The sequence below is a fragment of the Mycetomoellerius zeteki genome, unplaced genomic scaffold (genome assembly GCF_001594055.1).
Source record: "Mycetomoellerius zeteki isolate Tzet28-1 unplaced genomic scaffold, Tzet1.0 scaffold135, whole genome shotgun sequence".
In the NCBI taxonomy this organism is placed as follows: domain Eukaryota; kingdom Metazoa; phylum Arthropoda; class Insecta; order Hymenoptera; family Formicidae; genus Mycetomoellerius; species Mycetomoellerius zeteki.
In genome coordinates, this window is record NW_017256287.1 from 1,475,074 (window position 1) to 1,495,294 (window position 20,221).

The following is a 20,221-nucleotide window of genomic DNA, read 5'->3' on the forward strand; positions in this document are numbered from 1 at the left end:
GCATTCCTGGCAGTGAGATAGGTGTCGTTACAACATGAGCCATATTAAAGCCAGTAGTTGTGTTCGTACTGGGAACAGGATTTTGCTCTCTTGACAATACTGGGACATTGATTGTGGTTGTATTATGAACAGAATTCTGCTCTTTCTGTTGCTCTGGGGCATTAATCGGGCCAGACGGTGCGATTGAAATTTCATAAGAATTGATAATGTTTGATGGTAACCCCGTAACAGTTGGCATACCAGGAATGTTCGGAGTTATTGGATAAGTACCTAAACAATTAAGTAGATGAATCAGCAACGATTTAAATAATTAAATATTACGAGGATACATAAGCGTTATAAAACACTATAAATCTGTCATTTTTTTTTCTGCTGAAAATCTCACAAAGAGTATTTGAGGTTTAACAAAATTTGCAGTAGAAACATAAGAAATATTCAACAATTTATTACAAATCAACGTTTTGAAAAGGATCGTCTCTAAATAACAGTTCTTTCTCAATTTTCAAAAATTTAAAATTTTTCAATTTTTAATTAAATATAATACAATACGATATATATATACATATATATATATATATATATACAGGGTAGGCCATTTTAATCAATACACGCGAATATCTCGAAATGGAAAAATTTTTTTCAAAAAATGTTTCAGACAAAAATTTTATGATTTCAAGGAGGAAAGAAGACAATGACCTTGTTTGACCTTAAGATGTCCTTAAGATCAGGTCCATGTTAAATAAAATTTTTTAAACGGAACCCTCCATTTTTTATTGCGTATTCTTGTAACTTATTTCAAGAGCTTTCCAAAACGCTATAATAAAGTATTTTTTCGTTAAGTACATTTCAAGTTATGAGGTTCGAAAGTTACAGTACTGTCGGCATTCGCGTGTATTAATTAAAATGGCCTACCCTGTGTATAAAACAAATTAAGAAATAACATAAAATATGTGCTTACTGGATGTAAAACTGGTGGTAGGTTGATTCGAAAGCATATGAGGTCCCGACCTGACAGATGTATAGCCACCAACAGTACCAGTGAAACTGACTTGATTTGCTGGTTGCATTTGCATTCTTGGTCCAGGTCCAGGTATACTTTGAGGAGATATAGCTTCTTGTTCGCTTTTTAAATTTTTTATCGAGCTATCCGTCGGAGCGGTATAATTCGGTGGAATTAATCCGGGTGGTGTACTAACAATCGGATTGATTTCTGCCATAGTAACAGTAGCAGTCGTTGCTGGTTGAGTTTGCATTACAGTATTCTGAAAAGGAAATATTCATAGGAATATTCTGAAATGAGAATATTCATTGTTTGTTTGTTTGCGCGCGCGCGCGCATGTGTGCGTGCATAAGTGTAATAATATAGTATAGCAGATTTTGAGGAGTTTATGAAGCTACTATCTCTTATAATACTGTTAATCATGCATATATTTTTTTCAAACTATTCAAACATTGACACAAAAATATTATATAATGCAACTTTTTACCACATATGAACTAGCAGATTTCTGTTCTGGTACGCTTCTGACCGGTATTCTGTGTAAGTATCCATATCCGATTCCACATCCCAAACTATTAAATAAATCCAGAAGAATTTAATATCTATATGCATTATCTAAAATAATATCTCATTATTGGATCTACTGTATGAGAAACTATATACCTTCCCTCTCCACCCCAAGTATTATTAGGTGTGATAGTCACTTCTCTACAGGAATCATTTTTAGTATTATATACATACAATTTGAGAGGTCTTGATTCGTGCGCCTCTATTAAAGTAAATAAATCCTCACTTTCATGAAGAACGGAGTCTGCTCCGATAATGTAATCAGTGAACGGCCGTAAACCGGCCAGTTCAGCAGATGTACTTCCTGCAAATATCAATATGTTTTCACTATAATTTACTATACAGAATTAATTTGAGATTTATATATAACTTTACACTCACGAGTACATGCCAAACATTTTCGTTAGCACCTTCAAATGAACAGAAACGTATGCTGACACCCAGTAAACCTTGTCCACCCCATGTCATACTCGGAATAATATTTGTCCGCCTTACAGACTGTGTTTTACTACTATACACTGTGATTGTTAATTCCTTATTTACACCAACCTTTAGAAGTTCTTTCAAAGTATCATTATCTTGATCCTAAAAATATGCAGCTTTTTTAAATAGGGACGCAACATAATTATTGTAATTGTATAAAATATATATCTTTATAATATATAATATTATAGAACCGTATGTGTGTATGTATGATAACACAAACTATAGAAATCAATGCCTTAAACAGTCTAGCTGGATCTTAAATGTTTGTATGACTGTGTGAATTTATACACATATATATCTTTATTGACTTTGGCTGCATTTTGTTATTCACTGTCAGTACTGACAATATGACATCATAAAGTAATATTGCAAAAGCGTTTCGAAATTACTAATAGTATTTTTATGACGTTGCAACGTTGCATAACGAAACGGATTTAGTACTTGGTAGGACTGTGTAGAAATAAATAATTTTTTAAATTTTGATAAAATTTGGAATTATTAATTATATTCATACCTTTGCGAGCTTTTTCTGCATCTTCTTTGTTCACTAATATATCATAACTTTTATTCGTTTCGACATCTAAAAAACACATTTTTTCCTGATTTTCCATTTCGTTGAATTTCGCCATCTTTTTACTGCGATTGCCTGATCTCGCCGGTTGCAGAAGTAGGAAGTGACGCAAAAATTTATGACGTCAAATGGACGCAAAGTATATTGGAAGTTTACTGCGATATATATTGGAACGGCATGTACAATGTTGCCAGTACTGACAGTGAATAATGAAATGCAGCCTTTATTAGAATAGAAATTACAAGTAAACGTACCAGACGAGTATTGCCAATTGCCACTATAAAATCAAAGAATGCTTCCAGTCCTGCTTGCTGCCCAGGAGAACCTTCCTGAACCTGTCAAAAAAGACATAGAACATTTGTTAATATTATAATTTTTTTATATATCGAAGTAGATGTATTTTTAATACGTATTTAGTATGAAGATTTGTTTTCCTATTATAGCCTTTACATTAGCAATTAATAAATTACATATGAGATCAATTATAATAAGCTTATAATTAGAATATAAGTTATAAGATATACAAATTATATTTATATATGATTATTTATATATTATTTAATTTTAGATTTCTTAATTTTTTTATAACAGAGGCACAGATAAAATACAATTTGACATTAAATTATTCAATCCTCAAAAAATGAGCTCTCAAAAAATTACTCTCGTAAGCCAATAGTTTCAGATTAAAAAAAAATAAATACCTAAATAAAAACCTAACATCCTTATAACAAATGTTACATCTTATATTTTTACTGTGAAAATTTTGCTTTTGAATGCTCACGAAATCACTAAAAAATAATTTAAATAAATCTGAAATACATTTTGCAAGGTAAAATAATGAAGTCAAAAAATGACAAATCATGAATAACATTCCTCATAATCAATATGTTATATTTTACAAATTGGTTACACAGAGAGAATTTAAATTTTTTATAAAAACGTAAGTGCTATTCAGATATATCTTCCAAAAAGTTTCATTATTATTTTTCGTAATATTTGTAGAACAATTTTCTAAAAGTGGACAATACTTTGGGTGGTTACTCTTGACAGATCATCTTACCCTCAATACATGGTAACCTTCTGTACCGCCTCCCGGTATCTCCACGCTGTGAGAGGACCCCATATCTACCGAGAGCTTCTTAAGTCACTCGAGATGAACAAGTAAAAGACATTAAAACAATTGTCGATCGTGTGACTTTACAAAAGACTCAAATAGCAAAAATACGTGGCACGACTATCGTAACGTCAACCAAACGATGAAGTCACGACGGCCATACAGCCTACAGGGATGCGTTCTAAAACCACTGAAATATAGCCTAGTTTACACCGAGCCTTTTACGCGTATTAAGTCCAAGACACAGTGGCTGCGTTCAGCAGACTCAACAGTTTTGCAACCGTTTTATGATTGTCTGCTGATAGGACCATTCTTCTAGATCTAAAAGTATGATCCAATCAGCGCGAAGGAAACTTCCAACAGTTGCAAAACAACCGTTCTGCTGAACGCACCCAGTGCGAGGGAATAGCGGTAGCAATAGGAATAACACGATTTCAATCTATCAGAAATCGGATACACCGGAATACACAGTTTCTGATAGGTTGAAACTGTTATTCCTATCGCTACTGCTATTCCCTCGCATAGTGTCTTGGACTTTATGGTTACTGTTGCGTCTGTTTTTTGTCGTACAATTTTTCAAGCCTGTCGATTGGCTGCAGGACATAGAGATCCGAGAACCTCTTTGCCCTGCAGCCAATCAATGGGCTCGAAAAGCTTGTTGTACGACAAAAAACGGACGCATGTAATATTGGCTTAAGCTCAATATTTCATGTGTCGTACAGTTCGCGCAATTAATGCCTTTCCAGCCTATTACTGGATTCCGATGAATTTTGCTTCGTATTATCGGAATCCTGTTTTCTGATTGGATGCAGAAACGACGAAAATAGGATGCAGTATGAATCCAGCATATGACATCACGTCTACTGGTGAGACATGGCGTTTATCTTCTCGGTTGTTTTCACGTTCATGGCCGTAGTTGGACAAACCAGACTAGCCAATAGAGATTGGAGAAACTCGCGTATTGTCGATAATTCCGTGATTATGACCATGAACATGAAAATAACCGAGAAGGTAACGCGCAATGTCGAAACAGAGGTGGAAGGCATTAATTGCGCAAACTATACGATAAGGTTTTTCAAGCCTGTTGATTAGCTGCAGGACAGAAAGATCCGAGAACCTCTTTGTTCTGCAGCCAATCAACGGGCTTGAAAAACCTGTCGTACGACACATGAAATATCAGCCTAAGGGTGCTATTTTATTTGTGCGTTTTTGTCGTTAATCGATGATTAACTGTCAACCGCAATTGGTCAATTCTACTAAACAGCAAACGCGATTGATTAGTCAACGGCCGATTAAGTTAATTGGCATTGGTGAAACTGGCCCCTAATGTTAGATATAAATATCTATGAGTATAATACATAATTTTTTATTTTTTTAATGATTTAGCTCTCGTCTGATTTTTTGGGATTGCACTCAACATGGTGCATGTAACATGGTACAATATGAAGTTGGGCTATCTTAAGTGAAATTAACATTACGGCTGTGTTCCAAATTTATTGCCCGCACTAAAAATGCTAGGCCTATTTTTTTTAGCTGAACTTCTTGCACGGTTCATCTTTTCTTTTTTTTTCCAACGTGGAAAGAAAAGGAAGAAAGATTTACCGTGCAAAGATTTTAACTTAAAAAGAACAGACCTACAGTTTATGTCACGTGCACTATAGATTTTGAGTACAGGCAGTCAATTTTGGAACATAGCCAAATTAATATTATTTTTATGTCATGTCGAATTGTAAAACCCAAAACTACAAATTTCTCGAAGAGTTTTAAGCTCACTCGTCGACTGAAGTCAAGATATGAAATGCAGTTCGTTAAATATTATGAATTAAACCAGAATCTTAATCGATTTGATTGCGGAACAATTTGCGATTGACAAAATTGCAAATAGTTCGTGAAACGAAAAAACATCAGCAATGTGGATCATTTGTGTAAGAATTATATTAAGTAATTTATACATAATTAATATTTAAGAATTTCACATATTACGTAATTTTATGATTTCAATATTTATACAAACCCGGTAAAAAATTTTTCATACATGAATATATATAAACATATATAAACATACATAAACATTCATAAATATATATAATTATGTTTGAGACATGTTCATATCCTTCATACCCTATCATCCTTCTTTCATTTGTAAAATTACTTTTTAATGTACTAAAAATAATAATCCCATACAGCACCGAAAGTTTTCAGAAATATCTTAGAAATATTTCAACTGAAAAGTGAAACATTTCATAAAAATCGCGAAATATGTCAATATAGATATTTTTGAAAACTTTCGGTGCTGTATGAGATTTCATATATAAATATATATGATTATGAATATGCGTGTTAAGTATGTTTATACATATTTATATTAATGTATAAAAAAATTTTTACCGGGAAAAATTTATAAATTTTGTGATTGTCAAATTTGAGTAATTATTAATAATCTTGTTTCAAATTTGATGATTTAATAAATATTTTTATTATAGATACTAATTGGACTTTTCCAACTTATAATTCTGTTGATGTTGTCTGGTATTCTATTTTCCGTTGCTGCTGTTTCGCGTTTGATGGAAATAACGATTATCCTAATATATCCTACAGCCATATTTTTATTACGGCAAGCTGCCAATTTGATTATTGTGAGTATATAGTTAGAATTTTATTAAATATTTTTTTTTAATTTGTTTTTTTATATCTTTGTCTGTATATTTCAAAAGATTCTGAAAGAATCTAAAGATCTTATTATAAAAAAGAATTAATAAATATTTTATTAAGCAATATGTAACCAAGACCAGGGGTAAGTAGCCCCATGGTCAGTTAATTTTGAACACCTGGTCCTGTACAGCTTCTAACAATCCTGATGGCAAGAATGACATCTTCGGCATTTCACAAACTATGCACTCTTGTTAAATGCGATCAGCAGCAGGAAACGACTCTTCAACAAGAACCTTTTACTCAGCTTCAGCTCGACATGCAAACTCCTTTCGTGCCATATAAAAGTAGCATTCTTGAAGAAATACCGCAAGATATTTGGCCCTTAAAAGATGAATTTTCTGCTATATTATCAGCAGACAAGGGTATAATTGAACCTGCACAAAATCAATCACAGGGTAATAGCTTGATGAAAAAATCAATTGCACGCAAGGATACTTAATATTGACTGCTGATAAAAAAAAGGATTATTCACAATCACAGGAAAAGAATCATTTGTACAAAATAATTTATTTTGTTTATATAAACGACTTATGTGAACATGAAATGAAATGTATTTTATTAAGAAATCTATTGTATAACGATCTTTTGAGAAATAAAAAATTTTTCTATATGTGTATGAAAACAGAAGATAAAAGATTTTGAGAACTATTTTAACCTTCTGAGGACCGGCATGTTTTTGATCGATTTTTTTTTATTTTAAGGGCTAAAACTTTTTTATCAATATCATGGGGCGAAAAAGGTGGCGCCATTGGCTACGTTTACACCGTGCATTTAGGCCGCGGCCTATACAATAGGTGTCTTTGTTTATCCTGTATATTAAACAAAGACACCTATCGTATAGGGCGCGGACTAACACGGTAAACGTAGCCATTATCGAGTCCCTAAAGGGACCTCCGGTCCTCTAGAGGTTAATAAACACACTATATATTCAAATATGATTAAACGTGGTGAAGTAGTCAGTTTATCGTTACGTTAATGCAATCGGTTGAAATTGGTTGAAATTTTATCATATTATACATATATTATATGACAAAATTTATTGCGTAAGTCACATATTCTGTAAAAATTATTTTATAACAGTATGTAAAATTTTGTATATATTGAGTAACGATTTTTTATTTAAATTAAATTAAAATTGTTTTTACAAAAATTTATCGAAGACGAAATGAATGTAAGTTTTCCAATATTTTCAGCTACATTTATTGCAATAATTATGTCATTAATTATTTCACAGTTGGAGGCTATATTGATTGATTTGAACGATAAAATTCCTCTTTTGCGGAACATTTCTTGTCCGGAATATGTTCCGTATTTAACCACAGCTGCAACAGTATTGATAGGATGGCTGCTTATATCTTGGATATTTCATGCATGTATCTAAAATTTTCTTGATTGATTTATAACTAATTATAACTAATCTTTTTACAGTTAATTTGGATGTTGTTTGCTCCTATAACAATATGCACCATCGCCATAGTATTAATATGTCCAGCAACAAGCAAATGGTATTTTCAGCAATTGGGAATGAATTTAGAACAAATAGTGAATAATGTCATTCATAAATTTCAAGCATTTCGATAATGATGTCAATAAAATAAAATTTAGTAGGTTGATTTCAATTACTTATAGGAATATTAACGTTTATACATCTAAATTTGCCTTTATATTATATACTAAAATTTATTCAGTTTCTGTACAAATCTTAATAAATTAATAAGGATGATATATTTTTAAAAAGACAAAATTATGACAGATAAATTTATATTATAAAATTGATTATTGACTGCGTTCAGCAAAATGTTTATTTTATAATTGTTATTTTACATCTGTCTTCCAGAGATAGAACTATTTCTTTCTAGATTTAAAAATGTAATCCGATTAGCTTGAAGAAAATTTCCAGCTGCAAAATAAATATTCTGCTAAACGCCATTGTTTTATAAATGATATACTGAATTTAACTATTATATGTAACATTTTTTATTTTTTATTTTGCTGGAAAATTATAATAACAACGTGAATTTGTCTGTGAATATCAAAACGTTTCGAAAAATTATACTCAACCTCGATTCTGATAATTCTAAAATTTTGAAGCATACGATTCGGAAACAAATCGCGTGTGTAAATATGTCTCATGGTGAAAGGGAATTATACAGAAAGGAAATATAATACAGGAAAATCACAAAAATGGGAGTGCAGAATTCAAAACGGTGAGTGCTAAAAAATATACATAATTTGTGATTTAAAAAATAATGTTTTATTGATAGAAAATATATATTTGTTTAAACTAACAATATTTTTAATATAGTATAGAAAAATTAAAAAATTGTAGAAAAATTAAAAAATTATTAGATAATTAAACGCTAGTACTTTAATAGCGTTAAATAAAATAAATAACGATTTGTTTTGTTCTTTTCTTTTTACTTCCTTGTAACTACGTTGGTTTCGGGAATTATTTCCTTGATGATGCTTTTCTTGTCGGTCTGTGTAATTTCTTTCTGCTCGCGATTTGATTGAATATCAGTCGAAAACGCTCTTGGTTGCGCTTCGTTATTCGGTTCAGACGATGAGTCATCAGTGTGTTGAGATTCGCGAGGATAAAATGGTCCTCCCGCATTTACAGTGATTGCTGGTATATTACTTGCTGAAGCTGGAGAGTCGTAACTTATTGGATAAGAAGTTCCGTAGGTTCCATAAGAATTTGGATAGGTATAAGAATTTGAAGGATATGAAGGATAGTACTGAGGTTGATAATTACGGGTATCGTCGGTTCCATATACGACAGGGAATTCCACATTAAAGTTTACAGGGGGATAATGTTTCGTAGGGAGATGATGATGTAATGCTTTTCTTTCCTGTAAAAAAAAATTCAATATTTATTATTTGTAAAAATCACATTATGATGTATTTAGTATTTAAATGTTTTTTTTTTATAAAATTTATTGTTTTAAAGATCAGTACTTGCATTTTTTTTAGTATCGTTTCTAACTTAAATGTATGTGCAATTGATACTGATCTCTTCCTGCACGAATTTGCAATACGATAATTTTCTATTTATAATTTTCAGCAATTAATCGCACGACTAATGTTTCTTCTCATACGCATCAAAAGATTCCAAATGTAGCACTTTGCTTCATAAATATATTATGCTGTATATCGAGTATAATAAAATTGGATGTTATAATCAGAGGATTGAAAGAGGGAGAACAATATTGAAAAGATTTTTATGAATAACTGTTTTTATTTTGTGAACAAATAATACATAAGAACGTTTTCGTTGAAAACACGTGTGTTTTGTACAAAGTTTTAAATATTTTAGACGTTTGATTTTTTTAAGCTTTCTTGGTCCAATTCCTTTAACGAAGTCATCGAGGCTATAAAGGATTAAACCTGCGCGTGAAATCAAATATTATGTAGCTCTTCTTATACGAACTGCAATCGAGCTTTTTATAAAGATCTTTACAAAATTTTTCGTATAAATTTTTTAAAAAAGCAATAGAATTGCACATATGGGAATCTTTTAATGTCGCATTTTTTATCGTTTTTCAAGAATATCGCACTACTGGGACATCGCGTTCGTATTATCTTAATACGATAATATCAAAATTATTGACGGTGGGACCGTCTTAAAACATACTACTGGAAGAGGAATTGCCTATGCTGGCCCGTATACCGAGGTGAAGTCAACATCTGTGAGAGAGAGAAAGGTAGAGAGTCCCAAATGTTCGCAATGCATATGCACAGCACTATGCAGCACCGTCGTCTTATACATCTGTGTAATGTACGAATGTGTAAGAAACACTAAACCAACTGTACAATTTACACAGACGACGGTGCTGCGCATGCACATTGTGAACATTTGGGACTCTATAGTTTTCTCTCTCGCACAGATATTGACTTCACGTTCAGCGCTTTATTCCTCTTCCAGTAGTATATATTCTAAGGGGATATCGTATGATAATTGCTACTTAATACATCTAATTGGTACTTACCGATTCTCTAGCTCCTTTTGAAGCAAAGAACATAGATTGGTCCGGTATGATGTTAGAAATGCTAGGGTCGTGTTCCGTGGAGAGCATCGAGGATACATGGGGTATAGAGTTGAAAGGTACGGTATCTATAGAATCGATAGCTGCGTCACCAGAATTTGCCATGCGAGGATCCTTAATCTTGATTTTGTGGGGTAATATCTCAACAATGCGGTTCTCTCGGCAATTACACTCGTACGGTCCTACTTCATAATCAGTTCTTTGTCCATATTGCGATGTCACCTAGATCAGCAAGAAATAAAATAATATTAAATTTTATTTAGACCCAGTTCCACACACAACTCATGGTTAACTCTTAACCGAGTTCAACTTGTTACTCATCTCTTTTCAATTCTAGAATTGGAAACAGACAATGAATACGTTGAACCTCGATTAAGAGTTAACTGTGAGTTGTGGAACTGGGCCTTAGTATGGAAATACTTTGGCCTGTATTCTGTAACTCGTTATGACAATAACGACATCGTAACGATATACGCAAGATATGATAAAACGACAATATAACGATATTGTAACGATGTTGTTACTATTATAACGAGTTATAGGTCTTTATATAGAATATGATGCATCTATTACAAAAAAATTACTGATTCAGAAAACTAAAAGTACAAGAACTTGATACAAATTCAACTTATAGCTTTAAATGAAATTAAAAAGTTTTAAAACCTAATAATATTTTCCACTTACATCGGTAAAAGCTGTAGGGTAAGTCAAGCTGTAGGGACTATCTGATGGAAATATCTTAGGTGGATACGGGTATGGATATGGTGGTAGCATCATTTTGTTGCATTTTTTGCAGACTGTAGGCAGTTGGACAATCGATTGCTGCAAAAGTGACAATGATTGAATTGTGAAGGAGAAATAAATCAAAATATTAATAATTTAATATTAATTTTTATTTTTTTAAAATAGATTTTAATTACATAATAGTCAATTTAATTTAATTGGAAAATTAATTAGATTAATTATTAAATCTTTATTGGTTTAATCACTTTAAAGTTGAATGTTTAAAAATTAAGACAAGTAAGAAGCTTTGAGTAAATTTTGAAAATAAGTTATCATAAAATTTATTACTATTAACTTTCAATTTTTATAATTTATCAAATCGATAATTTAATCTTTATAATTTATCAAATTGATAATTTAATCTTTATAATTTATTCAAATTGATAATTTTTTTTACCTGTGGTAGTATCGGTTTAAACACTGGTCTCTCTACCTTGAACGGTTTAGCTTCCTGAATGGATAACTGCGGTGTCGGTTGCGAATGAATGACATGGACCGTGTGAATTGGTGATTGTACTGGTTGCGTAATGGTTAATTTGTCGCAAGGTGTGGAAGTTGGAGTTGGCAGTACGATGTCATTAATCGGAACTGAAGCTGGCGATTTTACTGGCGCACGGGATGGTAGTGGTGCTACGAATTGAGGAGTTGGTTGAGGTACAATCTGAGGCTGAAGCTGTTGCTGGATCACAATCGGCTGTTTAGGATACTCGACAATTGTAGGTACCGGTACTGGTACTGATGCTGGTATCGATATAGGTTGCACAATAACCACCGGTTTGGATGTCTCTTGTTGAACAATCCCTTGTGGCCTTATCTGCGTGCAGGGAATCTTTTCTGCCTTTCCCGAGCGAACTTCTACGCAGAAGGTCGTTGCCGATTTCTTCGCCCTATCCTTTTCCGCACCAGTACCTTCTAATTCTATGTTGGTCTTGGCGAACATCGTCTCTGCTTCATTAATTGATTTCTCAATTGCCTGAGATGAAGGTGCAGCCTGACAGGCGACTAGCGCCAGCAGGAACTCTTCAGATACATTGTTCGTAGATCGAAGTAAAAATCGAACTGATGAAGCAGGACTAGCGCGACCGTTTTTTAAAGGAATCCGTGAGAAGTCGCGAAATTGGAGTTGACGACGAAACCACTCGCGTTGCTTGCGAAATTGTGTTGCGAGTGATTTGATGCATCGGCAAATTTTGATGCGTGATTAAACAATATATGCGTCCTCGGTCTCGTGCAATCACGCGTGATGATATCATTGATCGACTATGGGCAAAATTTGCTAGAAATTAATGTACACTTTTATATTTCATATAGAATTACATAAATTTTTATGCATTTATTGCATAATCGTGAGATTGAAAGAAAATTACACTTAAATATTTAAAAGAATCTTTGAAATTTAACAAAAAATAATTTGCATTCCTTATATATATATACACTTACGTGTTTTATATTTAAATAATTAAACAATATATATCCCGGAAATGGATATTATATTCAATAATTTTTTATTTAAATAAATAAAATTTAAAGAATAAAAATTTTTTTAGCCGCTTGTAAATAATAAATAAAAGTTTATTCAACAATTTTTGAATAAAGAATAAAAATTTATTCATCACTCATCACTAATTGTTAATGATAAATGAAAATTTATTCATTATTTAATCTTGAATGATAAATACAATACTTATCCGTTACCCACATAATTATGAATTCTTCGTATGGATTTTTATTTCCTTCAGCATGATGAATCTACATATATCGAAAGTAAATTACCTATGCCTTGTCTAAGCGTTTTGAATAAGCTTTGTAATAAATAATATTTTTTAATGCATGAAAGAACCTCGCATTAATTATATAGAAAATTAGGTGAAATGAGTTATTTTTCACATATAGATGTGGTGGACAAAAGATATAAAAAAACACAAGACTCAATAATGAATATCTAGTTTTTGAGCTATATGGTGTATCAAATCTGCTCTGTGCATGATCATAGCTCAAAAACTATTCATTATTGAGCCATGTGTGTATGATTATTTGTTTTATTTTCTATTCGTCACATCATATAGCATAAGCTATACATTAGGTACATATAAAAACTAATTTATTTCATCGGGATTCAATTTTTCATATAATAATTGGGATTCTTTTATATATACGTTAAAAAATACTATTTATATATAAGATCTATTTAACAAAACATTCGGACACAGCGCAATTTATTTTCGATAAAGCTTGATCATACTGAAGGAGATCAAAATTAATGTGCCTGATGTATACCTACATTCAATATTCGAATAAATGAATGAATAACAAATATGGATACGAACATGAATTTTTTTTTATATTTATCGAGAAATGGATAAATATATTTTTCATTCGATTTGAATATTTTTGTGAATATATAATTACAAATATTTTTTATTTCGCGTTCACTTTCACTCTACATTATCTACATATAGTTTGCAAGTATTAAAATAAACAGAAATCTGCGAAAATAATGAAACTGGAAGAAGAATAATATTCAGAATTTAAATTATATCTCATACAGTACAGAAAGATTGCAACATGATTGCAGATATATCTCATTGCAATGTTGTAGCATCATAAAAATGTCCGTCTTCAGCAAGATTGCGCTGCAATGTCGTAGCAATGCTGCAGTATAATGTATTTGCAACTATTATTAAAAATAGTTTTTTTATTATTACTGAACATAATTTGAAATACAATTTGTGATATAAATAAAAAAAATGCAGGAAAAGAGAACTAATCAATATACATTTTATATATTATATATAATTTTAATCTTATATATATGTATAAGTTTATATATAATTTTATATAATTATATTATATTTTATATTTAATTGCACATTTTATTTACAGGTATATATGTATATATATTTTAAAGTTTACGTATATAGATACATTTTACAATTTTTCGCAAATATATATTTTACACTTTATGCGGGTACGCCTATTTTATACATATTCTTAACTGGTCAAATGGAAATAGTAAGAAACTCCACGCAATCAATTTCATTTTCTTTATAATATTCAAAGAATTTTTTTAATCCAAATATTCCAAAAAATTATGAGAGTTGATTACAAATTTGAGAAATCTTATCGCGTGGCGGCGACAACAAATATTTCAACGAACACTATAATTCCTAAATTAATAAAAATAATTAACAATCATATAACGTATAGTTGATGTATGTTTCCATATGTGACAGGAGTTTATTACTCAAAAACATTTTTGAATAATGAATCAATATAAAACTTATACTATTACTACAAAACTGTTATAATTTTTAAAGGAAAATTAATAACATTACAAGGGAATTTTATATATCTAATTTAAATATTTGTAATGACGTTTATGATTTTTATGAATTTGTTTTGCATTGTGAATATAGTTTAAGTGAAAAGATGCTTATTATAGCAAATACGAAAGCATTGTTAAAATTTATTCGACTAATTTGCTGTGTATTATTAAACATTTATAATTGTGTTGATTTAGTTGCATTTTCATTCATGTCGCAATTATGTATGTCGCCACTCACGTTTTTTACGCATTTCTTTTCGCTTATACGTCAAATTCCGCAGATGGAATCCAATTTCATAAGCGCATGGCGAGATTTAGATCACTCGCTATTACATGAAGAAAAATTTACAAATCAATATAAAATTTTTTTATCTATATGTATGTTAAAAAACATAATCTTTTAATTAATTTATCTGCTTAATTTTTTGTTACATTTACACTAGCCCGAGAAAAAATGTTTTATATATAATTATAATTATATATAAAACATTTTTTCTCGGGCTAGTGTAAATGTAACAAAAAATTAAGCAGATAAATTAATTAAAAGATTATGTTTTTTAACATACATATAGATAAAAAAATTTTATTTTGATTTGTAAATTTTTCTTCATGTAATAACGAGTGCTCTAAATCTCGTTATGTGCTTATGAAATTGGATTCCGTCTTCGAAATTTGACGTATAAGCGAAAAGAAATGCATAAAAAAATATGAGTGGCGACTATAATTATATATAAAATATTTTTTCCCAAGAGGAGAAAAAAATTCATATTGAAAAAAAAAGATATACTACCGGATATTATCTAAAATACAATTGTGATATTCATCAAAGCTAATGTTATAAAAATAAACGGTTACAGCTCTATTATAATATTACAGAAAAAAAAATGAAATATCTATTTTATATCTTCATGATAATTAATCATATGTTAGTTGAAAATATTTTAACTATTATTATAACTTTTTTTTATCTTTCTTTCTATTTATAGTTGACTTATTCATTAGTTGTAATTATTTATGTTGTTTGCGAAATTATACAAGCAATTTAATGCATCGATAAATTGCAATACGTGATTGGTACAATAATATATATATATACATATATATATTATTATTATTACCAGAGGAGTAAAATTGTAAAATAAAATAAAAAATCATACAAATAATTCTCTTTTATGATGATCCATTTATTTTATAATAATAGTGAATACAGAAAAAATCCTGAATTTGTATTATAGAAGACTTTCTTTTCAAATGGAACATATACAGAAAATTAGAAGCAATCTTAACGTTTTATTATTTATTTATCAAATAATATATATCTTAACAGTACTAATTAAATGAAACTTAATAAATTAACAATAAATAACAGATTTATGTTTATCTTTAAATGATAACTTTTTTTTCTTATTAGATCTAGTTAAGTAATCCCAGTTGCTATTCACAACAGTAGTAGAATGATGAAAATTACATACCTAAAATATCTCAGACCTAGAATCATACTTTTAATTTATCCTGAAATCTTTGATCAATTTTGGAATAAATCTTTCTTCATAAAAATATCATATTTAGTAGCAAGAGTTATTAATTTTTTATATTAAATATTGTGTGACTTAATTATATCTTTATGTATTTTTTAGAGCTATTGTTTTCAATCACTTAAAATTTAAAAATTATTGCTTCGTCGACGTTTTTATTGAACCAAAATTGGTCCTTAAAAAATTCTTACATGAAAAGTAATTCAATTCTCTGAGATCTTACATATTTGTATGTAATATCAATTCTGTTTGTTATCACTAAAAAAAATTCAACAGAGAATTATGTTAGTGCCGATTCGGTTGTTTCTACTGGAGGATTTTCGATATCGTCCAATATATCAGGATCGAGTTCTGTCAAAACTTCGTTCTTATTCCATTTGTTGGCAATAGGATTATTGTATTTCTTTATATTGAAAATATTCTTAGGATGTATAAGATCTTTGATGCTCATTATATTGTCTTTAACAACAGCCTCATCTTCGAAGAACCTGTGATTCATTTCTTTTACAGGATTTGCATGTATACTATTTTTAGTTTCTGATAATTCCTGCGTTTCTGATTTAGTAGGATACTTTTTATCATTTACAATATTTAAGTAGCGAGGAAGTATATAAGCATTATAGGCATTAATCACAGGTGTACGAGCAGTTTCAGTACTGGTGTATGCTTTGTCTCGAAAGATTAGATCCTCGTCTTGCTCGTTCTGGAAATATTTATTATTTTCTTCAGAATATAATCCCAATTGTCCCGTCTCTTGCGAGTTTTCACGTATAAAATTTAAATCGTCGAATTCTTCATTCTCTATTCCTTTCCAAATATTCGGAGGAAACATATGAGGATTAATATTATTTCGTCCAGTTTTGATAGTATTATGTTCAGTCTCGTCTTCAAAATATTCTTTCATATCTTTGTCATCCATGAAGTATTCAGTCTCGCCTTCAAAATATTCTTTCATATCTTTATCGTCTTCCTCATTTTCGAAAGGTTTAGTATTTGCTTTCATCAGAGAATCGAACAATTCTTCATCCTTTCTTGATTTCCATATATTTATATCCTGAGGGAACTTAGAATTATGAGAATTAGAATTGATTTGTTCATTATCGTCTTTGGCTATAATTTCTTGCTTTCTCGCAGGATATAGTTCTAAGAAATTGTTCCTAAATTGTTTTGAATTTGAGGATTGTGAATTCTTAGCGATGTCCCAATTATCAAAGAATTTTTTTGTTGATTTTGAGATGTCTGTATCCTTAACATAAGGATCATTCTTAACTTCTGATAGACCAAATCCTACGGGACTATATCTTTCTGGAGAATACCTAAGCTGGCTGGCAGAATTTGAAGACTCCTTGATTATATCTTTTTCCTCGTCGAGGATATCTTCCCGGCGAAGTCGGTAAATATTTTCAACTTTAGAGAAAGGTTTCTCTAACTGCATGACGTTTGAAGAAGTGTCCTCTGAATACTTCCCTGATGACTTTGTATCTCTATCGGCGCGCTGCATTAGTACTTTTCTCATAGGATCTTCTTTATCCATTTTATAATCTTTCATTCTTTTATAGTCTTCTAACAAGGATTCTGAATACTTATTGTGAGGATTTCTGAAAAACCAATTTTCTTCGAAAATTTGTCTCGATGGAACAATATGAGAATATCCTCTCATAGGTACGTCTTGAGAAAATATTTCTTGTCTGTCTGAGGATTGCGGAGAACTATTAAAATAATTCTTGACAAATAAATCTTGATTAACAGGTTCTTGTTGATGAAATCTTCTGTAGTTTCCGAAAGACATCAAATTTTTTTTTTTATGTAATGAAACATCATCGCGTGCTATATTCTGAGAGATTTCTCCTCGTGACAAGCGAGAATACGGAGAATTTTGAAGCAAATTTGATTCTTGATGAGGATTCCTGAAACATATTGTAAATTTTTTCGCTCATTAGATTTATAATAACTAGGGATGCACTGGAAAATTACCATATGCCGGCTATCGGATATCCGGACAGAATGTAACAACGAATATCCGGTATCCGGTTAGATATCCGAGAAGAAAATATCACTTTGAAAAGTAACTTGTCACTATTATGCGTTACACTGAAAAAGTTATAAGTATATCGAGTAACGTGTAACATTACGCGTAACTTACTCGTTACTAAAAAGTAACGCGTTATAAATTAGGAGTTATTTTTTTCAGTAATGACTTTTTCAATCTATTACAAGTAACGATTGACTTTTCTAACTCTGATGTTAGCATTACCATCATAAAAAATTCACAATGTACTTGCCAACCCTGTGTATTACTAATTAGACATGTATTTATACTATAATCCCACTACATATTAAATATATATAAATAAATATATATATTATATATATATTATGTATACATATAATACACTCATCAAAACAATTATGACATAGAAAAATTTTGGGCAAAAATATTGGTCAACTTTGACTACCGAACTTTGCGAAAAATTATCATAGGGTAATGTTTTTTTTTTTTTAATTAAAGCTTGAAACCTCTACTTTAAGACGCTATGGCCAGATTTTAAGTTTAAACCCCTATCACTGTAACTCTTAAAATATGAGGGTGTGTTTGTCATATTGAAAATTGCAAAGTTTGACGGAATGCACGGACTTTGTAAAATTTTTGGGGAGAATGCCATTTGCAGCGGCATAAAGTTCGAATTGTTGACCAATATTTTGAGAACTAAATTGCAAAATCCGGGTGTGTACACGCTTTATAAAAAGAGAAGCTGAAAAGGTCTCATAATGCTATGTTACTTCTAAGAGAGAAAATATGAGTATGAAGACGTGTATCTGCACCGTGAGCAAGGAGTAGATTATTTTATTTATTATATGATACTTTTAAAAGCAAAATTACAAAATCTTGCTCTTAGCAGGCTTCGTAACTCGTAAAATGTAAGTCAAAAAGAGTTTCATGACAAAATATTATTTATTCTATGCTACAATATATGATGTAGTGCAGACATTGGTAACAAGCTGATGTTATTTGTCGTTATTTTAACATCAAAATAATATCAGCTTATTACCTAGGGATATATAATACATATTATGTATCTACACCACAAAAAGCGTACGTGAGTAGCTCGTCACTCTTGTCGACCTAGGAAATTATATTCTTACCATGGTAATTGGACGGTCAAGGCTTCTGGGCAATCTAGACTACATGAAGGACAGGCTTCTTTACGAATCCTTCGAAACGATCCGCAAGTTAGGATTACGCTCACAGACAAATAAAATAACAAATAGCGACAAGAAATTTGTCTCGACATACTTAAAAGATTCGAATAAAGGAACCCTGACGATTCTTTATAAGCTCGCATGTTAGGGATGCAGCGAGGACACACGATGCTGAGCACAAAAATGTTTTCCGTGTTGCATCAATCGCTTCCTGTATACATCCGTTAATTTTTAAGTGTTTGCTTATTTCTTTTTCAGTTTCTTAATATTCACTTCCTTATTCTTTAATCTTCAGGCAAGATAGAGGTGACGACATAATATCACAGAAGTCTTTGGATGTAGTGAAAATACTTATACATTTTTTAAAAGAGCGTAAGTCTATTTCAAAACGTTTTCTTTTTTTTGTAAACTGTTGAATTTGACGTTAAAACATTTTGTAAAAATGAATTTTTACATAATTCTGTATTCAAAGATGCTAGAGTAGAAGGATTATTTCGACGAGCAGGACGTCGTGAGGTTCGACGACATATCCTGAATTCTCTAAAGAAAGGCCATAAACCGCATTTTGAAAATTCAAATAATGCTGCTCTGGAATGTGCGGCAGCTTTACAAATTTTTCTCAGCAGCTTAAAAAAACCAATTATGCCGCAGCATGTGCAAGAATTGATTCTTGGTAAATATTAATAACGATAAATAAGGAGTGAAAGTGATAAATGCGTAAGAAAATAACGATGAATATTTCTCGTAATTATAATTTATTTGTCGTTTGAAAATGGCAAATACGTTTAAAATGCAACGTTTATTGAAAAGCGTTTAAAAATTCAGCGTCAGCAGAACGTCAGTTCTGATGAATTACGGTATGGTAACGTCAAATCTAAAAT

The 20,221-nt window shown here is 30.8% G+C and overlaps 4 protein-coding genes across 4 annotated transcripts in view; 1 reads left to right on the forward strand and 3 right to left on the reverse strand.

The window, feature by feature from the left end:
• Nucleotides 1–3,913, reverse strand: part of Grasp65 (Golgi reassembly-stacking protein 2) — a 4,200-nt gene extending 287 nt beyond the window's left edge. The window contains exons 1-7 of the mRNA XM_018461971.1: nt 3,685–3,913; nt 2,879–2,959; nt 1,938–2,152; nt 1,664–1,867; nt 1,488–1,572; nt 959–1,262; nt 1–270 (exon numbers count right to left, since the gene is read on the reverse strand). The exon at nt 1–270 is cut by the window's left edge and continues 287 nt beyond it. Of these exons, the coding sequence (XP_018317473.1) occupies nt 1–270; nt 959–1,262; nt 1,488–1,572; nt 1,664–1,867; nt 1,938–2,152; nt 2,879–2,959; nt 3,685–3,747 (1,222 nt within the window). The 5' untranslated portion in view covers nt 3,748–3,913. The remainder of the gene's footprint in view (nt 271–958; nt 1,263–1,487; nt 1,573–1,663; nt 1,868–1,937; nt 2,153–2,878; nt 2,960–3,684) is intronic.
• Nucleotides 3,914–5,432: 1,519 nt separating this feature from the next.
• LOC108731528 (uncharacterized) lies at nt 5,433–8,000 on the forward strand. The gene is made up of 4 exons (XM_018461883.1): nt 5,433–5,663; nt 6,222–6,374; nt 6,581–6,875; nt 7,879–8,000. Exons 1-4 carry the CDS (start codon nt 5,649–5,651, stop codon nt 7,998–8,000), a joined length of 585 nt encoding a protein of 194 aa, XP_018317385.1. The 5' UTR covers nt 5,433–5,648.
• An 861-nt stretch (nt 8,001–8,861) lies between these two features.
• On the reverse strand, nt 8,862–14,855 carry LOC108731529 (flocculation protein FLO11). Its single transcript, XM_018461884.1, has 5 exons — nt 14,843–14,855; nt 11,677–12,338; nt 11,181–11,318; nt 10,440–10,718; nt 8,862–9,302 (listed from the first exon to the last, which is right to left on the reverse strand). The coding sequence occupies exons 1-5, from the start codon at nt 14,853–14,855 to the stop codon at nt 8,868–8,870; spliced, it is 1,527 nt and encodes a 508-aa protein (XP_018317386.1). The 3' UTR covers nt 8,862–8,867.
• A 1,564-nt stretch (nt 14,856–16,419) lies between these two features.
• LOC108731530 (uncharacterized) lies at nt 16,420–19,613 on the reverse strand. The gene is made up of 2 exons (XM_018461887.1): nt 19,284–19,613; nt 16,420–18,046 (listed from the first exon to the last, which is right to left on the reverse strand). Exons 1-2 carry the CDS (start codon nt 19,430–19,432, stop codon nt 16,420–16,422), a joined length of 1,776 nt encoding a protein of 591 aa, XP_018317389.1. The 5' UTR covers nt 19,433–19,613.
• Between the last annotated feature and the right edge of the window lie 608 nt (nt 19,614–20,221).

Bases quoted from the DNA above. Each gene is read 5' to 3' on its own strand.
- LOC108731529 (XM_018461884.1), bottom strand. The intron at 10,719-11,180 runs GTAAGTGGAAAA...TTGCTGATCTAG, and splicing joins ACCCTACAGCTTTTACCGAT to GTGACATCGCAATATGGACA. The intron at 9,303-10,439 runs GTAAGTACCAAT...TTTTTTTTACAG, and splicing joins CAAAAGGAGCTAGAGAATCG to GAAAGAAAAGCATTACATCA.
- LOC108731528 (XM_018461883.1), top strand. The intron at 6,375-6,580 runs GTGAGTATATAG...GGTCCTGTACAG, and splicing joins AAGCTGCCAATTTGATTATT to CTTCTAACAATCCTGATGGC. The intron at 6,876-7,878 runs GCAAGGATACTT...ATCTTTTTACAG, and splicing joins GATGAAAAAATCAATTGCAC to TTAATTTGGATGTTGTTTGC.
- LOC108731530 (XM_018461887.1), bottom strand. From the start codon at position 19,432: ATGTCGAGACAAATTTCTTGTCGCTATTTGTTATTTTATTTGTCTGTG. The intron at 18,047-19,283 runs GTAAGAATATAA...AATATGTTTCAG, and splicing joins TTGACCGTCCAATTACCATG to GAATCCTCATCAAGAATCAA.